Source organism: Oncorhynchus mykiss, chromosome 11, assembly GCF_013265735.2.
Source record: "Oncorhynchus mykiss isolate Arlee chromosome 11, USDA_OmykA_1.1, whole genome shotgun sequence".
Classification (NCBI taxonomy): domain Eukaryota; kingdom Metazoa; phylum Chordata; class Actinopteri; order Salmoniformes; family Salmonidae; genus Oncorhynchus; species Oncorhynchus mykiss.
The window spans coordinates 75,941,133-75,961,585 of NC_048575.1; the positions used below are offsets into that span (position 1 = coordinate 75,941,133).

Below are 20,453 nucleotides of genomic sequence, written 5' to 3' on the forward strand. Positions count from 1 at the left end.
TGTTAACCATGCATCATACCCCCCCCCCCTTGTTAGAGCGCTTGCACCAGTCCAGTGCGCCATGCAGCATTCACCGACACCCAGTGGGCCGTTCCATCATTGCAATGACAGGGAGAACTTTTCCCGTGTCATTCTGCAACAGAGACAAATAGAGAAAAGAGGACATGAGGGGAACAAGGGAGGAAACTAGAGCTGTTAGAAAAGAGGGAGATGAGGGGAACAAGGGAGGAAACTAGAGCTGTTAGAAAAGGGGGAGATGAGGGGAACAAGGGAGGAAACTAGAGCTGTTAGAAAAGAGGGAGATGAGGGTGGAATTGAAGAGGTGTGGAATGGTGGGCTAATAGAGTTACAGGAGGTCATAAAGAAAAAGACACCAGAGAGAAGAGAGACCAGAGAGAACAGAGAGAACAGAGACCAGAGACCAGAGAGACCAGAGAGAACAGAGACCAGAGACACCAGAGAGAACAGAGAGAAGAGAGAACGGAGAGACCAGGGAGAAGAGAGAACAGAGAGAAGAGAGACCAGAGAGAACAGAGAGAAGAGAGACCAGAGAGAAGAGAGAACAGAGAGAAGAGAGACCAGAGAGAACAGAGAGAACAGAGAGATGAGAGAACAGAGAACAGAGACCAGAGAGAAGAGAGACCAGAGAGAAGAGAGACCAGAGAGAACAGAGACCAGAGAGAAGAGAGACCAGAGAGAAGAGAGAACAGAGAGATGAGAGAACAGAGAGAAGAGAGAGAAGAGAGACCAGAGAGAAGAGAGACCAGAAAACAGAGGAGACCAGCGAGAAAGAGAACAGAGAGAAGAGAGACCAGAGAGAACAGAGAGAAGAAAGACCAGAGAGAACAGAGAGAAAGAGAACAGAGAGAAGAGAGACCAGAGAGAACAGAGAGAAAGAGACCAGAGAGAACAGAGAGAAAAGAGAACAGAGTGAAAGAGAACAGAGAGAAGAGAGACCAGAGAGAACAGAGAGAAAGAGAACAGAGAGAAAGAGAACAGAGAGAAGAAAGACCAGAGATAACAGAGAGAAGAGAGACCAGAGAGAACAGAGAGAAGAGAGACCAGAGAGAACAGAGAGGAGAGAGACCAGAGAGAAAAGGGAACAGAGAGAGGGGGAGAAGAGAGACCAGAGAGAACAGAGAACAGAGAGAAGAGAGAACAGAGAGAAGAGAGACCAGAGAGAAGAGAGACTAGAGAGAACAGAGAGAAGAGAGACCAGAGATAAAAGAGAGAAGAGAGACTAGAGAGAACAGAGAGAAGAGAGACCAGAGAGAACAGAGAGAAGAGAGACCAGAGAGAACATAGAGGAGAGAGACCAGAGAGAAGAGGAAATAGAGAGAGAGGGGAGAAGAGAGACCAGAGAGAAGAGAGAGTAGAGAGACCAGAGAGAACAGCGAGAACAGAGACCAGAGACCAGGGGGACCAGAGAGAACAGAGACCAGAGACACCAGAGAGAACAGAGAGAAGAGAGAACGGAGATACCAGGGAGAAGAGAGAACAGAGAGAAGAGAGACCAGAGAGAACAGAGAGAAGAGAGACCAGAGAGAAGAGAGAACAGAGAGAAGAGAGACCAGAGAGAACAGAGAGAACAGAGAGATGAGAGAACAGATAACAGAGACCAGAGAGAAGAGAGACCAGAGAGAAGAGAGACCAGAGAGAAGAGAGACCAGAGAGAAGAGAGACCAGAGAGATGAGAGAACAGAGAGAAGAGAGAACGGAGATACCAGGGAGAAGAGAGAACAGAGAGAAGAGAGACCAGAGAGAACAGAGAGAAGAGAGACCAGAGAGAAGAGAGAACAGAGAGAAGAGAGACCAGAGAGAACCAGAGAGAACAGAGAGAACAGAGAGATGAGAGAACAGATAACAGAGACCAGAGAGAAGAGAGACCAGAGAGAAGAGAGACCAGAGAGAAGAGAGACCAGAGAGAAAAGAGAACAGAGAGATGAGAGAACAGAGAGAAGAGAGAGAAGAGAGACCAGAGAGAAGAGAGACCAGAAAACAGAGGAGACCAGCAAGAACGAGAACAGAGAGAAGAGAGACCAGAGAGAACAGAGAGAAGAGAGACCAGAGAGAACAGAGAGAAAGAGAACAGAGAGAAGAGAGACCAGAGAGAACAGAGAGAAAGAGACCAGAGAGAACAGAGAGAAAAGAGAACAGAGTGAAAGAGAACAGAGAGAAGAGAGACCAGAGAGAACAGAGAGAAGAGAGACCAGAGAGAACAGAGAGGAGAGAGAACAGAGAGAAAAGGGAACAGAGAGAGGGGGAGAAGAGAGACCAGAGAGAACAGAGAACAGAGAGAAGAGAGAACAGAGAGAAGAGAGACCAGAGAGAAGAGAGACTAGAGAGAACAGAGAGAAAGAGAACAGAGAGAAGAGAGACCAGAGAGAACAGAGAGAAAGAGACCAGAGAGAACAGAGAGAAAAGAGAACAGAATGAAAGAGAATAGATAGAAGAGAGACCAGAGAGAACAGAGAGAAAGAGAACAGAGAGAAAGATAACAGAGAGAAGAGAGACCAGAGATAACAGAGAGAATAGAGACTAGAGAGAACAGAGAGAAGAGAGACCAGAGAGAACAGAGAGAAGAGAGACCAGAGAGAACAGAGAGGAGAGAGAACAGAGAGAAAAGGGAACAGAGAGAGGGGGAGAAGAGAGACCAGAGAGAACAGAGAACAGAGAGAAGAGAGAACAGAGAGAAGAGAGACCAGAGAGAAGAGAGACTAGAGAGAACAGAGAGAAGAAAGACCAGAGATAACAGAGAGAAGAGAGACTAGAGAGAACAGAGAGAAGGGAGACCAGAGATAACAGAGAGAAGAGAGACTATAGAGAACAGAGAGAAGAGAGACCAGAGAGAACAGAGAGAAGAGAGACCAGAGTGAACATAGAGGAGAGAGACCAGAGAGAAGAGGCAACAGAGAGAGGGGGGAGAAGAGAGACCAGAGAGAAGAGAGAGTAGAGAGACCAGAGAGAAGAGGGAACAGAGAGAGGGGGGAGAAGAGAGACCAGAGAGAAGAGAGAACAGAGAGAAGAGAGAACAGAGAGGAGAGAGAAGAGAGACCAGAGAGAAAGAGAACAAAGAGAAGAGAGACCAGAGAGAACAGAGAGAAGAGAGACCAGAGAGAACAGAGAGAACAGAGAGAAAGAGAACAGAGAGAAGAGAGACCAGAGAGAAAGAGACCAGAGAGAAGAGAGACCAGAGAGAACAGAGACCAGAGAGAACAGAGAGAAAAGAGAACAGAGCGAAAGAGAACAGAGAGACCAGAGAGAACAGAGAGAAGAGAGACTAGAGAGAACAGAGAGAAGAGAGACCAGAGATAACAGAGAGAAGAGAGACCAGAGAGAACAGAGAGAAAGAGAACAGAGAGAAGAGAGACCAGAGAGAACAGAGAGAAAGACACCAGAGAGAACAGAGAGAAAAGAGAACAGAGTGAAAGAGAACAGAGAGAAGAGAGACCAGAGAGAACAGAGAGAAAGAGAACAGAGAGAAAGAGAACAGAGAGAAGAAAGACCAGAGATAACAGAGAGAAGAGAGACTAGAGAGAACAGAGAGAAGAGAGACAAGAGATAACAGAGAGAAGAGAGACCAGAGAGAACAGAGAGAAGAGAGACCAGAGAGAACAGAGAGGAGAGAGACCAGAGAGAAAAGGGAACAGAGAGAGGGGGAGAAGAGAGACCAGAGAGAACAGAGAACAGAGAGAAGAGAGAACAGAGAGAAGAGAGACCAGAGAGAAGAGAGACTAGAGAGAACAGAGAGAAGAAAGACCAAAGATAACAGAGAGAAGAGAGACTAGAGAGAACAGAGAGAAGAGAGACTAGAGATAACAGAGAGAAGAGAGACTAGAGAGAACAGAGAGAAGAGAGACCAGAGAGAACAGAGAGAAGAGAGACCAGAGAGAACATAGAGGAGAGAGACCAGAGAGAAGAGGAAATAGAGAGAGGGGGGAGAAGAGAGACCAGAGAGAAGAGAGAGTAGAGAGACCAGAGAGAACAGCGAGAACAGAGACCAGAGACCAGAGGGACCAGAGAGAACAGAGACCAGAGACACCAGAGAGAACAGAGAGAAGAGAGAACAGAGATACCAGGGAGAAGAGAGAACAGAGAGAAGAGAGACCAGAGAGAACAGAGAGAAGAGAGACCAGAGAGAAGAGAGAACAGAGAGAAGAGAGACCAGAGAGAACAGAGAGAACAGAGAGATGAGAGAACAGATAACAGAGACCAGAGAGAAGAGAGACCAGAGAGAAGAGAGACCAGAGAGAAGAGAGAACAGAGAGATGAGAGAACAGAGAGAAGAGAGAGAAGAGAGAGAAGAGAGACCAGAGAGAAGAGAGACCAGAAAACAGAGGAGACCAGCGAGAAAGAGAACAGAGAGAACAGAGACCAGAGAGAACAGAGAGAAGAGAGACCAGAGAGAACAGAGAGAAAGAGAACAGAGAGAAGAGAGACCAGAGAGAACAGAGAGAAAAGAGAACAGAGTGAAAGAGAACAGAGAGAAGAGAGACCAGAGAGAACAGAGAGAAAGAGAACAGAGAGAAAGAGAACAGAGAGAAGAGAGACCAGAGATAACAGAGAGAATAGAGACTAGAGAGAACAGAGAGAAGAGAGACCAGAGAAAACAGAGAGAAGAGAGACTAGAGAGAACAGAGAGAAGAGAGACCAGAGAGAACAGAGAGAAGAGAGACCAGAGAGAACAGAGAGGAGAGAGAACAGAGAGAAAAGGGAACAGAGAGAGGGGGGAGAAGAGAGACCAGAGAGAACAGAGAACAGAGAGAAGAGAGAACAGAGAGAAGAGAGACCAGAGAGAAGAGAGACTAGAGAGAACAGAGAGAAAGAGAACAGAGAGAAGAGAGACCAGAGAGAACAGAGAAAGAGACCAGAGAGAACAGAGAGAAAAGAGAACAGAGTGAAAGAGAACAGAGAGAAGAGAGACCAGAGAGAACAGAGAGAAAGAGAACAGAGAGAAAGAGAACAGAGAGAAGAGAGACCAGAGATAACAGAGATAATAGAGACTAGAGAGAACAGAGAGAAGAGAGACCAGAGATAACAGAGAGAAGAGAGACTAGAGAGAACAGAGAGAAGAGAGACCAGAGATAACAGAGAGAAGAGAGACTAGAGAGAACAGAGAGAAGAGAGACCAGAGCGAACAGAGAGAAGAGAGACCAGAGAGAACAGAGAGGAGAGAGAACAGAGAGAAAAGGGAACAGAGAGAGGGGGGAGAAGAGAGACCAGAGAGAACAGAGAACAGAGAGAAGAGAGAACAGAGAGAAGAGAGACCAGAGAGAAGAGAGACTAGAGAGAACAAAGAGAAGAAAGACCAGAGATAACAGAGAGAAGAGAGACTAGAGAGAACAGAGAGAAGGGAGACCAGAGATAACAGAGAGAAGAGAGACTATAGAGAACAGAGAGAAGAGAGACCAGAGAGAACAGAGAGAAGAGAGACCAGAGTGAACATAGAGGAGAGAGACCAGAGAGAAGAGGCAACAGAGAGAGGGGGGAGAAGAGAGACCAGAGAGAACAGAGAACAGAGAGAAAGAGAACAGAGAGAAGAGAGACCAGAGAGAACAGAGAGAAGAGAGAACAGAGATACCAGGGAGAAGAGAGAACAGAGAGAAGAGAGACCAGAGAGAACAGAGAGAAGAGAGACCAGAGAGAAGAGAGAACAGAGAGAAGAGAGACCAGAGAGAACAGAGAGAACAGAGAGATGAGAGAACAGATAACAGAGACCAGAGAGAAGAGAGACCAGAGAGAAGAGAGACCAGAGAGAAGAGAGAACAGAGAGATGAGAGAACAGAGAGAAGAGAGAGAAGAGAGAGAAGAGAGACCAGAGAGAAGAGAGACCAGAAAACAGAGGAGACCAGCGAGAAAGAGAACAGAGAGAACAGAGACCAGAGAGAACAGAGAGAAGAGAGACCAGAGAGAACAGAGAGAAAGAGAACAGAGAGAAGAGAGACCAGAGAGAACAGAGAGAAAAGAGAACAGAGTGAAAGAGAACAGAGAGAAGAGAGACCAGAGAGAACAGAGAGAAAGAGAACAGAGAGAAAGAGAACAGAGAGAAGAGAGACCAGAGATAACAGAGAGAATAGAGACTAGAGAGAACAGAGAGAAGAGAGACCAGAGATAACAGAGAGAAGAGAGACTAGAGAGAACAGAGAGAAGAGAGACCAGAGAGAACAGAGAGAAGAGAGACCAGAGAGAACAGAGAGGAGAGAGAACAGAGAGAAAAGGGAACAGAGAGAGGGGGGAGAAGAGAGACCAGAGAGAACAGAGAACAGAGAGAAGAGAGAACAGAGAGAAGAGAGACCAGAGAGAAGAGAGACTAGAGAGAACAGAGAGAAAGAGAACAGAGAGAAGAGAGACCAGAGAGAACAGAGAAAGAGACCAGAGAGAACAGAGAGAAAAGAGAACAGAGTGAAAGAGAACAGAGAGAAGAGAGACCAGAGAGAACAGAGAGAAAGAGAACAGAGAGAAAGAGAACAGAGAGAAGAGAGACCAGAGATAACAGAGATAATAGAGACTAGAGAGAACAGAGAGAAGAGAGACCAGAGATAACAGAGAGAAGAGAGACTAGAGAGAACAGAGAGAAGAGAGACCAGAGATAACAGAGAGAAGAGAGACTAGAGAGAACAGAGAGAAGAGAGACCAGAGCGAACAGAGAGAAGAGAGACCAGAGAGAACAGAGAGGAGAGAGAACAGAGAGAAAAGGGAACAGAGAGAGGGGGGAGAAGAGAGACCAGAGAGAACAGAGAACAGAGAGAAGAGAGAACAGAGAGAAGAGAGACCAGAGAGAAGAGAGACTAGAGAGAACAAAGAGAAGAAAGACCAGAGATAACAGAGAGAAGAGAGACTAGAGAGAACAGAGAGAAGGGAGACCAGAGATAACAGAGAGAAGAGAGACTATAGAGAACAGAGAGAAGAGAGACCAGAGAGAACAGAGAGAAGAGAGACCAGAGTGAACATAGAGGAGAGAGACCAGAGAGAAGAGGCAACAGAGAGAGGGGGGAGAAGAGAGACCAGAGAGAACAGAGAACAGAGAGAAAGAGAACAGAGAGAAGAGAGACCAGAGAGAAAGAGACCAGAGAGAAGAGAGACCAGAGAGAACAGAGAGAAGAGAGACCAGAGAGAACAGAGAGAACAGAGAGAAAGAGAACAGAGAGAAGAGAGACCAGAGAGAAGAGAGACCAGAGAGAACAGAGACCAGAGAGAACATAGAGGAGAGAGACCAGAGAGAAGAGGAAATAGAGAGAGGGGGGAGAAGAGAGACCAGAGAGAAGAGAGAGTAGAGAGACCAGAGAGAACAGCGAGAACAGAGACCAGAGACCAGAGGGACCAGAGAGAACAGAGACCAGAGACACCAGAGAGAACAGAGAGAAGAGAGAACGGAGATACCAGGTAGAAGAGAGAACAGAGAGAAGAGAGACCAGAGAGAACAGAGAGAAGAGAGACCAGAGAGAAGAGAGAACAGAGAGAAGAGAGACCAGAGAGAACAGAGAGAACAGAGAGATGAGAGAACAGATAACAGAGACCAGAGAGAAGAGAGACCAGAGAGAAGAGAGACCATAGAGAAGAGAGAACAGAGAGATGAGAGAACAGAGAGAAGAGAGAGAAGAGAGAGAAGAGAGACCAGAGAGAAGAGAGACCAGAAAACAGAGGAGACCAGCGAGAAAGAGAACAGAGAGAACAGAGACCAGAGAGAACAGAGAGAAGAGAGACCAGAGAGAACAGAGCGAAAGAGAACAGAGAGAAGAGAGACCAGAGAGAACAGAGAGAAAGAGACCAGAGAGAACAGAGAGAAAAGAGAACAGAGTGAAAGAGAACAGAGAGAAGAGAGACCAGAGAGAACAGAGAGAAAGAGAACAGAGAGAAAGAGAACAGAGAGAAGAGAGACCAGAGATAACAGAGAGAATAGAGACTAGAGAGAACAGAGAGAAGAGAGACCAGAGATAACAGAGAGAAGAGAGACTAGAGAGAACAGAGAGAAGAGAGACCAGAGAGAACAGAGAGAAGAGAGACCAGAGAGAACAGAGAGGAGAGAGAACAGAGAGAAAAAGGAACAGAGAGAGGGGGGAGAAGAGAGACCAGAGAGAACAGAGAACAGAGAGAAGAGAGAACAGAGAGAAGAGAGACCAGAGAGAAGAGAGACTAGAGAGAACAGAGAGAAAGAGAACAGAGAGAAGAGAGACCAGAGAGAACAGAGAGAAAGAGACCAGAGAGAACAGAGAGAAAAGAGAACAGAGTGAAAGAGAACAGAGAGAAGAGAGACCAGAGAGAACAGAGAGAAAGAGAACAGAGAGAAAGAGAACAGAGAGAAGAGAGACCAGAGATAACAGAGAGAATAGAGACTAGAGAGAACAGAGAGAAGAGAGACCAGAGATAACAGAGAGAAGAGAGACTAGAGAGAACAGAGAGAAGGGAGACCAGAGATAACAGAGAGAAGAGAGACTATAGAGAACATAGAGAAGAGAGACCAGAGAGAACAGAGAGAAGAGAGACCAGAGTGAACATAGAGGAGAGAGACCAGAGAGAAGAGGCAACAGAGAGAGGGGGGAGAAGAGAGACCAGAGAGAAGAGAGAGTAGAGAGACCAGAGAGAAGAGGGAACAGAGAGAGGGGGGAGAAGAGAGACCAGAGAGAAGAGAGAACAGAGAGAAGAGAGAACAGAGAGGAGAGAGAAGAGAGACCAGAGAGAAAGAGAACAAAGAGAAGAGAGACCAGAGAGAACAGAGAGAAGAGAGACCAGAGAGAACAGAGAGAACAGAGAGAAAGAGAACAGAGAGAAGAGAGACCAGAGAGAAAGAGACCAGAGAGAAGAGAGACCAGAGAGAACAGAGACCAGAGAGAACAGAGAGAAAAGAGAACAGAGCGAAAGAGAACAGAGAGACCAGAGAGAACAGAGAGAAGAGAGACTAGAGAGAACAGAGAGAAGAGAGACCAGAGATAACAGAGAGAAGAGAGACCAGAGAGAACAGAGAGAAAGAGAACAGAGAGAAGAGAGACCAGAGAGAACAGAGAGAAAGACACCAGAGAGAACAGAGAGAAAAGAGAACAGAGTGAAAGAGAACAGAGAGAAGAGAGACCAGAGAGAACAGAGAGAAAGAGAACAGAGAGAAAGAGAACAGAGAGAAGAAAGACCAGAGATAACAGAGAGAAGAGAGACTAGAGAGAACAGAGAGAAGAGAGACCAGAGATAACAGAGAGAAGAGAGACCAGAGAGAACAGAGAGAAGAGAGACCAGAGAGAACAGAGAGGAGAGAGACCAGAGAGAAAAGGGAACAGAGAGAGGGGGAGAAGAGAGACCAGAGAGAACAGAGAACAGAGAGAAGAGAGAACAGAGAGAAGAGAGACCAGAGAGAAGAGAGACTAGAGAGAACAGAGAGAAGAAAGACCAAAGATAACAGAGAGAAGAGAGACTAGAGAGAACAGAGAGAAGAGAGACTAGAGATAACAGAGAGAAGAGAGACTAGAGAGAACAGAGAGAAGAGAGACCAGAGAGAACAGAGAGAAGAGAGACCAGAGAGAACATAGAGGAGAGAGACCAGAGAGAAGAGGAAATAGAGAGAGGGGGGAGAAGAGAGACCAGAGAGAAGAGAGAGTAGAGAGACCAGAGAGAACAGCGAGAACAGAGACCAGAGACCAGAGGGACCAGAGAGAACAGAGACCAGAGACACCAGAGAGAACAGAGAGAAGAGAGAACAGAGATACCAGGGAGAAGAGAGAACAGAGAGAAGAGAGACCAGAGAGAACAGAGAGAAGAGAGACCAGAGAGAAGAGAGAACAGAGAGAAGAGAGACCAGAGAGAACAGAGAGAACAGAGAGATGAGAGAACAGATAACAGAGACCAGAGAGAAGAGAGACCAGAGAGAAGAGAGACCAGAGAGAAGAGAGAACAGAGAGATGAGAGAACAGAGAGAAGAGAGAGAAGAGAGAGAAGAGAGACCAGAGAGAAGAGAGACCAGAAAACAGAGGAGACCAGCGAGAAAGAGAACAGAGAGAACAGAGACCAGAGAGAACAGAGAGAAGAGAGACCAGAGAGAACAGAGAGAAAGAGAACAGAGAGAAGAGAGACCAGAGAGAACAGAGAGAAAAGAGAACAGAGTGAAAGAGAACAGAGAGAAGAGAGACCAGAGAGAACAGAGAGAAAGAGAACAGAGAGAAAGAGAACAGAGAGAAGAGAGACCAGAGATAACAGAGAGAATAGAGACTAGAGAGAACAGAGAGAAGAGAGACCAGAGATAACAGAGAGAAGAGAGACTAGAGAGAACAGAGAGAAGAGAGACCAGAGAGAACAGAGAGAAGAGAGACCAGAGAGAACAGAGAGGAGAGAGAACAGAGAGAAAAGGGAACAGAGAGAGGGGGGAGAAGAGAGACCAGAGAGAACAGAGAACAGAGAGAAGAGAGAACAGAGAGAAGAGAGACCAGAGAGAAGAGAGACTAGAGAGAACAGAGAGAAAGAGAACAGAGAGAAGAGAGACCAGAGAGAACAGAGAAAGAGACCAGAGAGAACAGAGAGAAAAGAGAACAGAGTGAAAGAGAACAGAGAGAAGAGAGACCAGAGAGAACAGAGAGAAAGAGAACAGAGAGAAAGAGAACAGAGAGAAGAGAGACCAGAGATAACAGAGATAATAGAGACTAGAGAGAACAGAGAGAAGAGAGACCAGAGATAACAGAGAGAAGAGAGACTAGAGAGAACAGAGAGAAGAGAGACCAGAGCGAACAGAGAGAAGAGAGACCAGAGAGAACAGAGAGGAGAGAGAACAGAGAGAAAAGGGAACAGAGAGAGGGGGGAGAAGAGAGACCAGAGAGAACAGAGAACAGAGAGAAGAGAGAACAGAGAGAAGAGAGACCAGAGAGAAGAGAGACTAGAGAGAACAAAGAGAAGAAAGACCAGAGATAACAGAGAGAAGAGAGACTAGAGAGAACAGAGAGAAGGGAGACCAGAGATAACAGAGAGAAGAGAGACTATAGAGAACAGAGAGAAGAGAGACCAGAGAGAACAGAGAGAAGAGAGACCAGAGTGAACATAGAGGAGAGAGACCAGAGAGAAGAGGCAACAGAGAGAGGGGGGAGAAGAGAGACCAGAGAGAACAGAGAACAGAGAGAAAGAGAACAGAGAGAAGAGAGACCAGAGAGAAAGAGACCAGAGAGAAGAGAGACCAGAGAGAACAGAGAGAAGAGAGACCAGAGAGAACAGAGAGAACAGAGAGAAAGAGAACAGAGAGAAGAGAGACCAGAGAGAAGAGAGACCAGAGAGAACAGAGACCAGAGAGAACATAGAGGAGAGAGACCAGAGAGAAGAGGAAATAGAGAGAGGGGGGAGAAGAGAGACCAGAGAGAAGAGAGAGTAGAGAGACCAGAGAGAACAGCGAGAACAGAGACCAGAGACCAGAGGGACCAGAGAGAACAGAGACCAGAGACACCAGAGAGAACAGAGAGAAGAGAGAACGGAGATACCAGGTAGAAGAGAGAACAGAGAGAAGAGAGACCAGAGAGAACAGAGAGAAGAGAGACCAGAGAGAAGAGAGAACAGAGAGAAGAGAGACCAGAGAGAACAGAGAGAACAGAGAGATGAGAGAACAGATAACAGAGACCAGAGAGAAGAGAGACCAGAGAGAAGAGAGACCATAGAGAAGAGAGAACAGAGAGATGAGAGAACAGAGAGAAGAGAGAGAAGAGAGAGAAGAGAGACCAGAGAGAAGAGAGACCAGAAAACAGAGGAGACCAGCGAGAAAGAGAACAGAGAGAACAGAGACCAGAGAGAACAGAGAGAAGAGAGACCAGAGAGAACAGAGCGAAAGAGAACAGAGAGAAGAGAGACCAGAGAGAACAGAGAGAAAGAGACCAGAGAGAACAGAGAGAAAAGAGAACAGAGTGAAAGAGAACAGAGAGAAGAGAGACCAGAGAGAACAGAGAGAAAGAGAACAGAGAGAAAGAGAACAGAGAGAAGAGAGACCAGAGATAACAGAGAGAATAGAGACTAGAGAGAACAGAGAGAAGAGAGACCAGAGATAACAGAGAGAAGAGAGACTAGAGAGAACAGAGAGAAGAGAGACCAGAGAGAACAGAGAGAAGAGAGACCAGAGAGAACAGAGAGGAGAGAGAACAGAGAGAAAAAGGAACAGAGAGAGGGGGGAGAAGAGAGACCAGAGAGAACAGAGAACAGAGAGAAGAGAGAACAGAGAGAAGAGAGACCAGAGAGAAGAGAGACTAGAGAGAACAGAGAGAAAGAGAACAGAGAGAAGAGAGACCAGAGAGAACAGAGAGAAAGAGACCAGAGAGAACAGAGAGAAAAGAGAACAGAGTGAAAGAGAACAGAGAGAAGAGAGACCAGAGAGAACAGAGAGAAAGAGAACAGAGAGAAAGAGAACAGAGAGAAGAGAGACCAGAGATAACAGAGAGAATAGAGACTAGAGAGAACAGAGAGAAGAGAGACCAGAGATAACAGAGAGAAGAGAGACTAGAGAGAACAGAGAGAAGAGAGACCAGAGCGAACAGAGAGAAGAGAGACCAGAGAGAACAGAGAGGAGAGAGAACAGAGAGAAAAGGGAACAGAGCGAGGGGGGAGAAGAGAGACCAGAGAGAACAGAGAACAGAGAGAAGAGAGAACAGAGAGAAGAGAGACCAGAGAGAAGAGAGACTAGAGAGAACAGAGAGAAGAAAGACCAGAGATAACAGAGAGAAGAGAGACTAGAGAGAACAGAGAGAAGGGAGACCAGAGATAACAGAGAGAAGAGAGACTATAGAGAACAGAGAGAAGAGAGACCAGAGAGAACAGAGAGAAGAGAGACCAGAGTGAACATAGAGGAGAGAGACCAGAGAGAAGAGGCAACAGAGAGAGGGGGGAGAAGAGAGACCAGAGAGAAGAGAGAGTAGAGAGACCAGAGAGAAGAGGGAACAGAGAGAGGGGGGAGAAGAGAGACCAGAGAGAAGAGAGAACAGAGAGAAGAGAGAACAGAGAGGAGAGAGAAGAGAGACCAGAGAGAAAGAGAACAAAGAGAAGAGAGACCAGAGAGAACAGAGAGAAGAGAGACCAGAGAGAACAGAGAGAACAGAGAGAAAGAGAACAGAGAGAAGAGAGACCAGAGAGAAAGAGACCAGAGAGAAGAGAGACCAGAGAGAACAGAGACCAGAGAGAACATAGAGGAGAGAGACCAGAGAGAAGAGGAAATAGAGAGAGGGGGGAGAAGAGAGACCAGAGAGAAGAGAGAGTAGAGAGACCAGAGAGAACAGCGAGAACAGAGACCAGAGACCAGAGGGACCAGAGAGAACAGAGACCAGAGACACCAGAGAGAACAGAGAGAAGAGAGAACGGAGATACCAGGGAGAAGAGAGAACAGAGAGAAGAGAGACCAGAGAGAACAGAGAGAAGAGAGACCAGAGAGAAGAGAGAACAGAGAGAAGAGAGACCAGAGAGAACAGAGAGAACAGAGAGATGAGAGAACAGATAACAGAGACCAGAGAGAAGAGAGACCAGAGAGAAGAGAGACCAGAGAGAAGAGAGAACAGAGAGATGAGAGAAGAGAGAGAAGAAAGAGAAGAGAGAGAAGAGAGACCAGAGAGAAGAGAGACCAGAAAACAGAGGAGACCAGCGAGAAAGAGAACAGAGAGAACAGAGACCAGACAGAACAGAGAGAAGAGAGACCAGAGAGAACAGAGAGAAAGAGAACAGAGAGAAGAGAGACCAGAGAGAACAGAGAGAAAGAGACCAGAGAGAACAGAGAGAAGAGAGACCAGAGAGAACAGAGAGGAGAGAGAACAGAGAGAAAAGGGAACAGAGAGAGGGGGGAGAAGAGAGACCAGAGAGAACAGAGAACAGAGAGAAGAGAGAACAGAGAGAAGAGAGAACAGAGAGAAGAGAGACCAGAGAGAAGAGAGACTAGAGAGAACAGAGAGAAAGAGAACAGAGAGAAGAGAGACCAGAGAGAACAGAGAGAAAGAGACCAGAGAGAACAGAGAGAAAAGAGAACAGAGTGAAAGAGAACAGAGAGAAGAGAGACCAGAGAGAACAGAGAGAAAGAGAACAGAGAGAAAGAGAACAGAGAGAAGAGAGACCAGAGATAACAGAGAGAAGAGAGACTAGAGAGAACAGAGAGAAGAGAGACCAGAGCGAACAGAGAGAAGAGAGACCAGAGAGAACAGAGAGGAGAGAGAACAGAGAGAAAAGGGAACAGAGAGAGGGGGGAGAAGAGAGACCAGAGAGAACAGAGAACAGAGAGAAGAGAGAACAGAGAGAAGAGAGACCAGAGAGAAGAGAGACTAGAGAGAACAGAGAGAAGAAAGACCAGAGATAACAGAGAGAAGAGAGACTAGAGAGAACAGAGAGAAGGGAGACCAGAGATAACAGAGAGAAGAGAGACTATAGAGAACAGAGAGAAGAGAGACCAGAGAGAACAGAGAGAAGAGAGACCAGAGTGAACATAGAGGAGAGAGACCAGAGAGAAGAGGCAACAGAGAGAGGGGGGAGAAGAGAGACCAGAGAGAAGAGAGAGTAGAGAGACCAGAGAGAAGAGGGAACAGAGAGAGGGGGGAGAAGAGAGACCAGAGAGAAGAGAGAACAGAGAGAAGAGAGAACAGAGAGGAGAGAGAAGAGAGACCAGAGAGAAAGAGAACAAAGAGAAGAGAGACCAGAGAGAACAGAGAGAAGAGAGACCAGAGAGAACAGAGAGAACAGAGAGAAAGAGAACAGAGAGAAGAGAGACCAGAGAGAAAGAGACCAGAGAGAAGAGAGACCAGAGAGAACAGAGACCAGAGAGAACAGAGAGAAAAGAGAACAGAGCGAAAGAGAACAGAGAGACCAGAGAGACCAGAGAGAACAGAGAGAAGAGAGACTAGAGAGAACAGAGAGAAGAGAGACCAGAGATAACAGAGAGAACAGAGAGAAAGAGAACAGAGAGGAGAGAGAAGAGAGACCAGAGAGAAAGAGAACAAAGAGAAGAGAGACCAGAGAGAACAGAGAGAAGAGAGACCAGAGAGAACAGAGAGAACAGAGAGAAAGAGAACAGAGAGAAGAGACCAGAGAGAAAAGAGAGAACAGAGAGAAATAGAACAGAGACACCAGAGAGACCAGAGAGAACAGAGAGAAGAGAGACTAGAGAGAACAGAGAGAAGAGAGACCAGAGAGAAGAGAAAACAGAGAGAAGAGAGAACAGAGAGGAGAGAGAAGAGAGACCAGAGAGAAAGAGAACAAAGAGAAGAGAGACCAGAGAGAACAGAGAGAAGAGAGAACAGAGAGAACAGAGAGAACAGAGAGAAAGAGAACAGAGAGAAGAGACCAGAGAGAAAAGAGAGAACAGAGAGAAAGAGAACAGAGACACCAGAGAGACCAGAGAGAACAGAGAGAAGAGAGACTAGAGAGAACAGAGAGAAGAGAGACCAGAGAGAAGAGAAAACAGAGAGAAGAGAGAACAGAGAGGAGAGAGAAGAGAGACCAGAGAGAAAGAGAACAAAGAGAAGAGAGACCAGAGAGAACAGAGAGAAGAGAGACCATAGAGAACAGAGAGAAAGAGAACAGAGAGAAGAGACCAGAGAGAAAAGAGAGAACAGAGAGAAAGAGAACAGAGAGAAGAGAGACCAGAGAGAAAGAGACCAGAGAGAACAGAGAGAAAAGAGAACAGAGCGAAAGAGAACAGAGAGAAGAGAGACCAGAGAGAACAGAGAGAAGAGAGACTAGAGAGAACAGAGAGAAGAGAGACCAGAGATAACAGAGAGAAGAGAGACTAGAGAGAACAGAGAGAAGAGAGACCAGAGAGAACAGAGAGAAGAGAGACCAGAGAGAACAGAGAGGAGAGAGACCAGAGAGAAAAGGGAACAGAGAGAGGGGGGAGAAGAGAGACCAGAGAGAACAGAGAACAGAGAGAAGAGAGAACAGAGAGAAGAGAGACCAGAGATAACAGAGAGAAGAGAGACTAGAGAGAACAGAGAGAAGAGAGACCAGAGATAACAGAGAGAAGAGAGACTAGAGAGAACAGAGAGAAGAGAGACCAGAGATAACAGGGAGAAGAGAGACTAGAGAGAACAGAGAGGAGACCAGAGAGAACAGAGAGAAGAGAGACCAGAGAGAACATAGAGGAGAGAGACCAGAGAGAAGAGGGAACAGAGAGAGGGGGGAGAAGAGAGACCAGAGAGAAGAGAGAACAGAGAGAAGAGAGAGAAAGAGAACAGAGAGAAAGAGAACAGGGAGAAAGAGAACAGAGAGAAAGAGAACAGCGAGAAGAGAGACCAGAGACCAAAGAGAACAGAGAGAAGAGAGACAAGAGACTAGAGAGAAGAGAGACCAGAGACCAGAGAGAACAGAGAGAAGAGAGACCAGAGACCAGAGAGAAGAGAGAGAATAGAGACCAGAGAGAACAGAGAGAAGAGAGACCAGAGAGAACAGAGACCAGAGAGAAGAGAGAGAAAGAGAACAGAGAGAAAAAGAACAGCGAGAAAGAGAACAGAGAGAAGAGGGAACAGAGAGAAGAAAGACCAGAGGGAACAGAGAGAAGAGAGACCAGAGAGAACAGAGAGAAGAGATACCAGAGAGAAGAGAGACCAGAGAGAAGAGAGAACAGAGAGAAGAGAGAGAAGAGAGACCAGAGAGAAGAGAGAGAAGAGAGACCAGAGAGAAGAGAGAACAGAGAGAAGAAAGAACAGAGAGAACAGAGAGAAGAGAGAACAGAGAGAAGAGAGAACAGAGAGAAGAGAGACCAGCGAGAACAGAGAGAAGAGAGACCAGAGAGAACAGAGAGAAGAGAGACGAGAGACTAGAGAGAAGAGAGAGAAGAGAGAACACAGAGAAGAGAGTCCAGAGAGAAGAGAGAACAGAGAGACCAGAGAGAACAGAGAGAAGAGAGAACAGAGAGAAGAAAGACCAGAGAGACCAGAGAGAACAGAGAGAAGAGAGAACAGAGAAAAGAGTGACCAGAGAGAACAGAGAGAAAAGAGAGAAGAAAGACCAGAGAGACCAGAGAGAAGAGGGAACAGAGAGAAGAAAGACCAGAGAGACCAGAGAGAAGAGAGACCAGAGACCAGAGAGAACAGAGAGAAGAGAGACCAGAGAGAACATAGAGAAGAGAGACCAGAGAGAAGAGAGAACAGAGAGAAGAGAGAACAGAGAGACCAGAGAGAAAAGAGACCAGAGAAAAGAGAGACCAGAGAGAACAGAGAGAAGAGAGAACAGAGAGAAGAGAGACCAGAGAGAGAAATAGGACAAAGACAAGGTTTAGTTGGGTCAGCCATGCTCCACTGTGCTGTTCTGCGCTGTGAAGGAACTGAGAGATGGAGAGCAGTAAATGGAGGAGGGGACAGGTGACGGGAACCGCAGCCGCCCAATCAGAGTGGAGAGAGGGAGGCCAGGTGGCCAATGAGGTGTGGCGATGGAATAGCACTGGGTCAATGAGCGATGGAGGTGGCATGCTCGGCGCATCCATGCTAGGTGGAGGGAGGGAGAGAGGGCGAGACGGATGAGAGAGGAAGGGAGGATAGGGAGGAGAGGTAGAGGTGAGAAAGAGGGAGGAGGGAGGGGGGTGCCGCCCCAGGTGTGCCAGTCTACCTTGTTCCACCAGCCCACCGGTGGTGCCCGCTGCTGCGGCTGCTGCTGCTGCTGCTGCTGCACTGACACTGATTGGAGCGGTGGCGGAACGAGCGCCCACTGTTAGTGTCCCACATACCCACAGTAACCAGAGAAAGAGGGGGGGGGGGTGGAATAGTAGAGAGAAGGGCAGAGGAGAGATGGGAGGTTGGGGAGATAGAGAGAAGGGCAGAGGAGAGATGGGAGGTTGGGGAGATAGAGAGAAGGAGGAAGAGGAGAGATGGGAGGTTGGGGAGATAGAGAGAAGGAGGAAGAGGAGAGATGGGAGGTTGGGGAGATAGAGGGAAGGAGGAAGAGGAGAGATGGAGGTTGGGGAGATAGAGGGAAGGAGGAAGAGGAGAGATGTGAGGTTGGGGAGATAGAGAGAAGGAGGAAGAGGAGAGATGGAGGTTGGGGAGATAGAGGGAAGGAGGAAGAGGAGAGATGGGAGGTTGGGGAGATAGAGGGAAGGAGGAAGAGGAGAGATGTGAGGTTGGGGAGATAGAGAGAAGGAGGAAGAGGAGAGATGGGAGGTTGGGGAGATAGAGGGAAGGAGGAAGAGGAGAGATGGGAGGTTGGGGAGATAGAGGGAAGGAGGAAGAGGAGAGATGTGAGGTTGGGGAGATAGAGAGAAGGAGGAAGAGGAGAGATGGGAGGTTGGGGAGATAGAGGGAAGGAGGAAGAGGAGAGATGGGAGGTTGGGGAGATAGAGAGAAGGAGGAAGAGGAGAGATGGAGGTTGGGGAGATAGAGAGAAGGAGGAAGAGGAGAGATGGAGGTTGGGGAGATAGAGGGAAGGAGGAAGAGGAGAGATGGGAGGTTGGGTAGATAGAGAGAAGGAGGAAGAGGAGAGATGGGAGGTTGGGGAGATAGAGGGAAGGAGGAAGATGAGAGATGGGAGGTTGGGGAGATAGAGAGAAGGAGGAAGAGGATAGATGGGAGGTTGGGGAGATAGAGAGAAGGAGGAAGAGGAGAGATGGAGGTTGGGGAGATAGAGGGAAGGAGGAAGAGGAGAGATGGGAGGTTGGGGAGATAGAGAGAAGGAGGAAGAGGAGAGATGGAGGTTGGGGAGATAGAGGGAAGGAGGAAGAGGAGAGATGGGAGGTTGGGGAGATAGAGAGAAGGGGGAAGAGGAGAGATGGAGGTTGGGGAGATAGAGGGAAGGAGGAAGAGGAGAGATGGAGGTTTGGGGATAGAGGTAAGGAGGAAGAGGAGAGATGGGAGGTTGGGGAGATAGAGGGAAGGAGGAAGAGGAGAGATGGAGGTTGGGGGATATAGGGAAGGAGGAAGAGGAGAGATAGAGGTTGGAGGTTGGGGAGATAGAGGGAAGGAGGAAGAGGAGAGATGGGACGTTGGGGAGATAGAGGGAAGGAGGAAGAGGAGAGATGGAGGTTGGGGAGATAGAGGGAAGGAGGAAGAGGAGAGATGGAGGTTGGGGGATATAGGGAAGGAGGAAGAGGAGAGATAGAGGTTGGAGGTTGGGGAGATAGAGGGAAGGAGGAAGAGGAGAGATGGGAGGTTGGGGAGATAGAGGGAAGGAGGAAGAGGAGAGATGGAGGTTGGGGAGATAGAGGGAAGGAGGAAGAGGAGAGATGGAGGTTGGGGAGATAGAGGGAAGGAGGAAGAGGAGAGATGGAGGTTGGGGATATAGGGAAGGAGGAAGAGGAGAGATAGAGGTTGGAGGTTGGGGAGATAGAGGGAAGGAGGAAGAGGAGAGATGGGAGGTTGGGGAGATAGAGGGAAGGAGGAAGAGGAGAGATGGAGGTTAGGGAGATAGAGGGAAGGAGGAAGAGGAGAGATGGAGGTTGGGGGATAGAGGGAAGGAGGAAGAGGAGAGATGGAGGTTGGGGGATATAGGGAAGGAGGAAGAGGGCAGAGAAGAAAGGAAGAGAAGGAAACAGATATGGCTCATTAGTCCAAAAGAGACAATTAATAACACACAGAGAAACACACAGAGAAACACAATCCAACACAATATGACAAAGAACATTACACATTCTACAAATGTAGGTTCTGTTCTTCCACACACATCCTCATTGACCCAATACCCAACTGGAACAGTTCATGAGGGTTAGAAGGAGATGTCTTCCCCGAGCCATGTCTGTTAACTTATCTTCCTTTATTTTCTGCCCTCTACCTCCTTCTCTCTATCCCCCAACCTCTGTCTCTCCTCTACCTCCTTCTCTCTATCCCCCAACCTCCATCTCTCCACTTCCTCCTTCTCTCAATCCCCCAACCTCCATCTCTCCATCCCCCAACCTCTGTCTCTCCTCTTCCTCCTTCTCTCTATCCCCCAACCTCTGTCTCTCCTTTACCTCCTTCTCTCTATCCCCCAACCTCCGTCTCTCCTCTTCCTCCTTCCCTCTATCTCCCAACCTCTGTCTCTCCTCTTCCTCCATCTCTCTATCCCTCAACCTCCATCTCTCCTCTACCTCCTTCCCTCTATCCCCCAACCTCCGTCTCTCCTCTCTCATCTCTCTTTCTCTATTTCACATCCTACTCTCTCTCTCTTCTGCCACTATCTCCCCCTCTCTCGCTTGTCTGCTTTTCACACACATCTCCCTCTCTCATCCCTTCCTCTCATCCATCGTTCTCCTGTCTCGCTCTCCCTATCTAATCCATCACCCTCTATTCCCTTGCGCTCTCATCCAACTCTCTGTCTCTCTCTCCCTCTCCTATCTCTTGGTCTCTCTCGGTCTCATCCCTCTCTTTTCAGTGACTCATCCCTGGATGATCTCACTCTAATATTGTCTCCTATTCCTGGGGAGATGAGGGTGTTGGAGTGGTGACACGGCAGACCGGTGTGTGTGGACACAGCCGGCAGTGTTTTGCTTTATTTGAGTAGTTGTTCACCTCAGATCATTTGATAATTTGCAGTTACGAACAGAGTGACTCATGTTGACTGAAGCACCAACCACC

The 20,453-nt window shown here is 47.6% G+C and overlaps 1 protein-coding gene across 14 annotated transcripts in view; it reads right to left on the minus strand.

Moving 5' to 3' along the window:
* LOC110536395 (calcium/calmodulin-dependent protein kinase type II subunit beta) overlaps positions 1 to 20,453 on the minus strand; it is a 163,105-nt gene that overhangs the window by 61,535 nt on the left and 81,117 nt on the right. For 12 of the 14 annotated variants that reach the window (XM_036936372.1, XM_036936367.1, XM_036936358.1 and 9 more), the window contains one exon: positions 17,518 to 17,616. The exons of the other annotated variants lie outside the window; for them this stretch is intronic. In XM_036936372.1, coding sequence (XP_036792267.1) covers positions 17,518 to 17,616 — 99 coding nt within the window. The remainder of the gene's footprint in view (positions 1 to 17,517; positions 17,617 to 20,453) is intronic. 14 annotated transcript variants of the gene reach the window in all.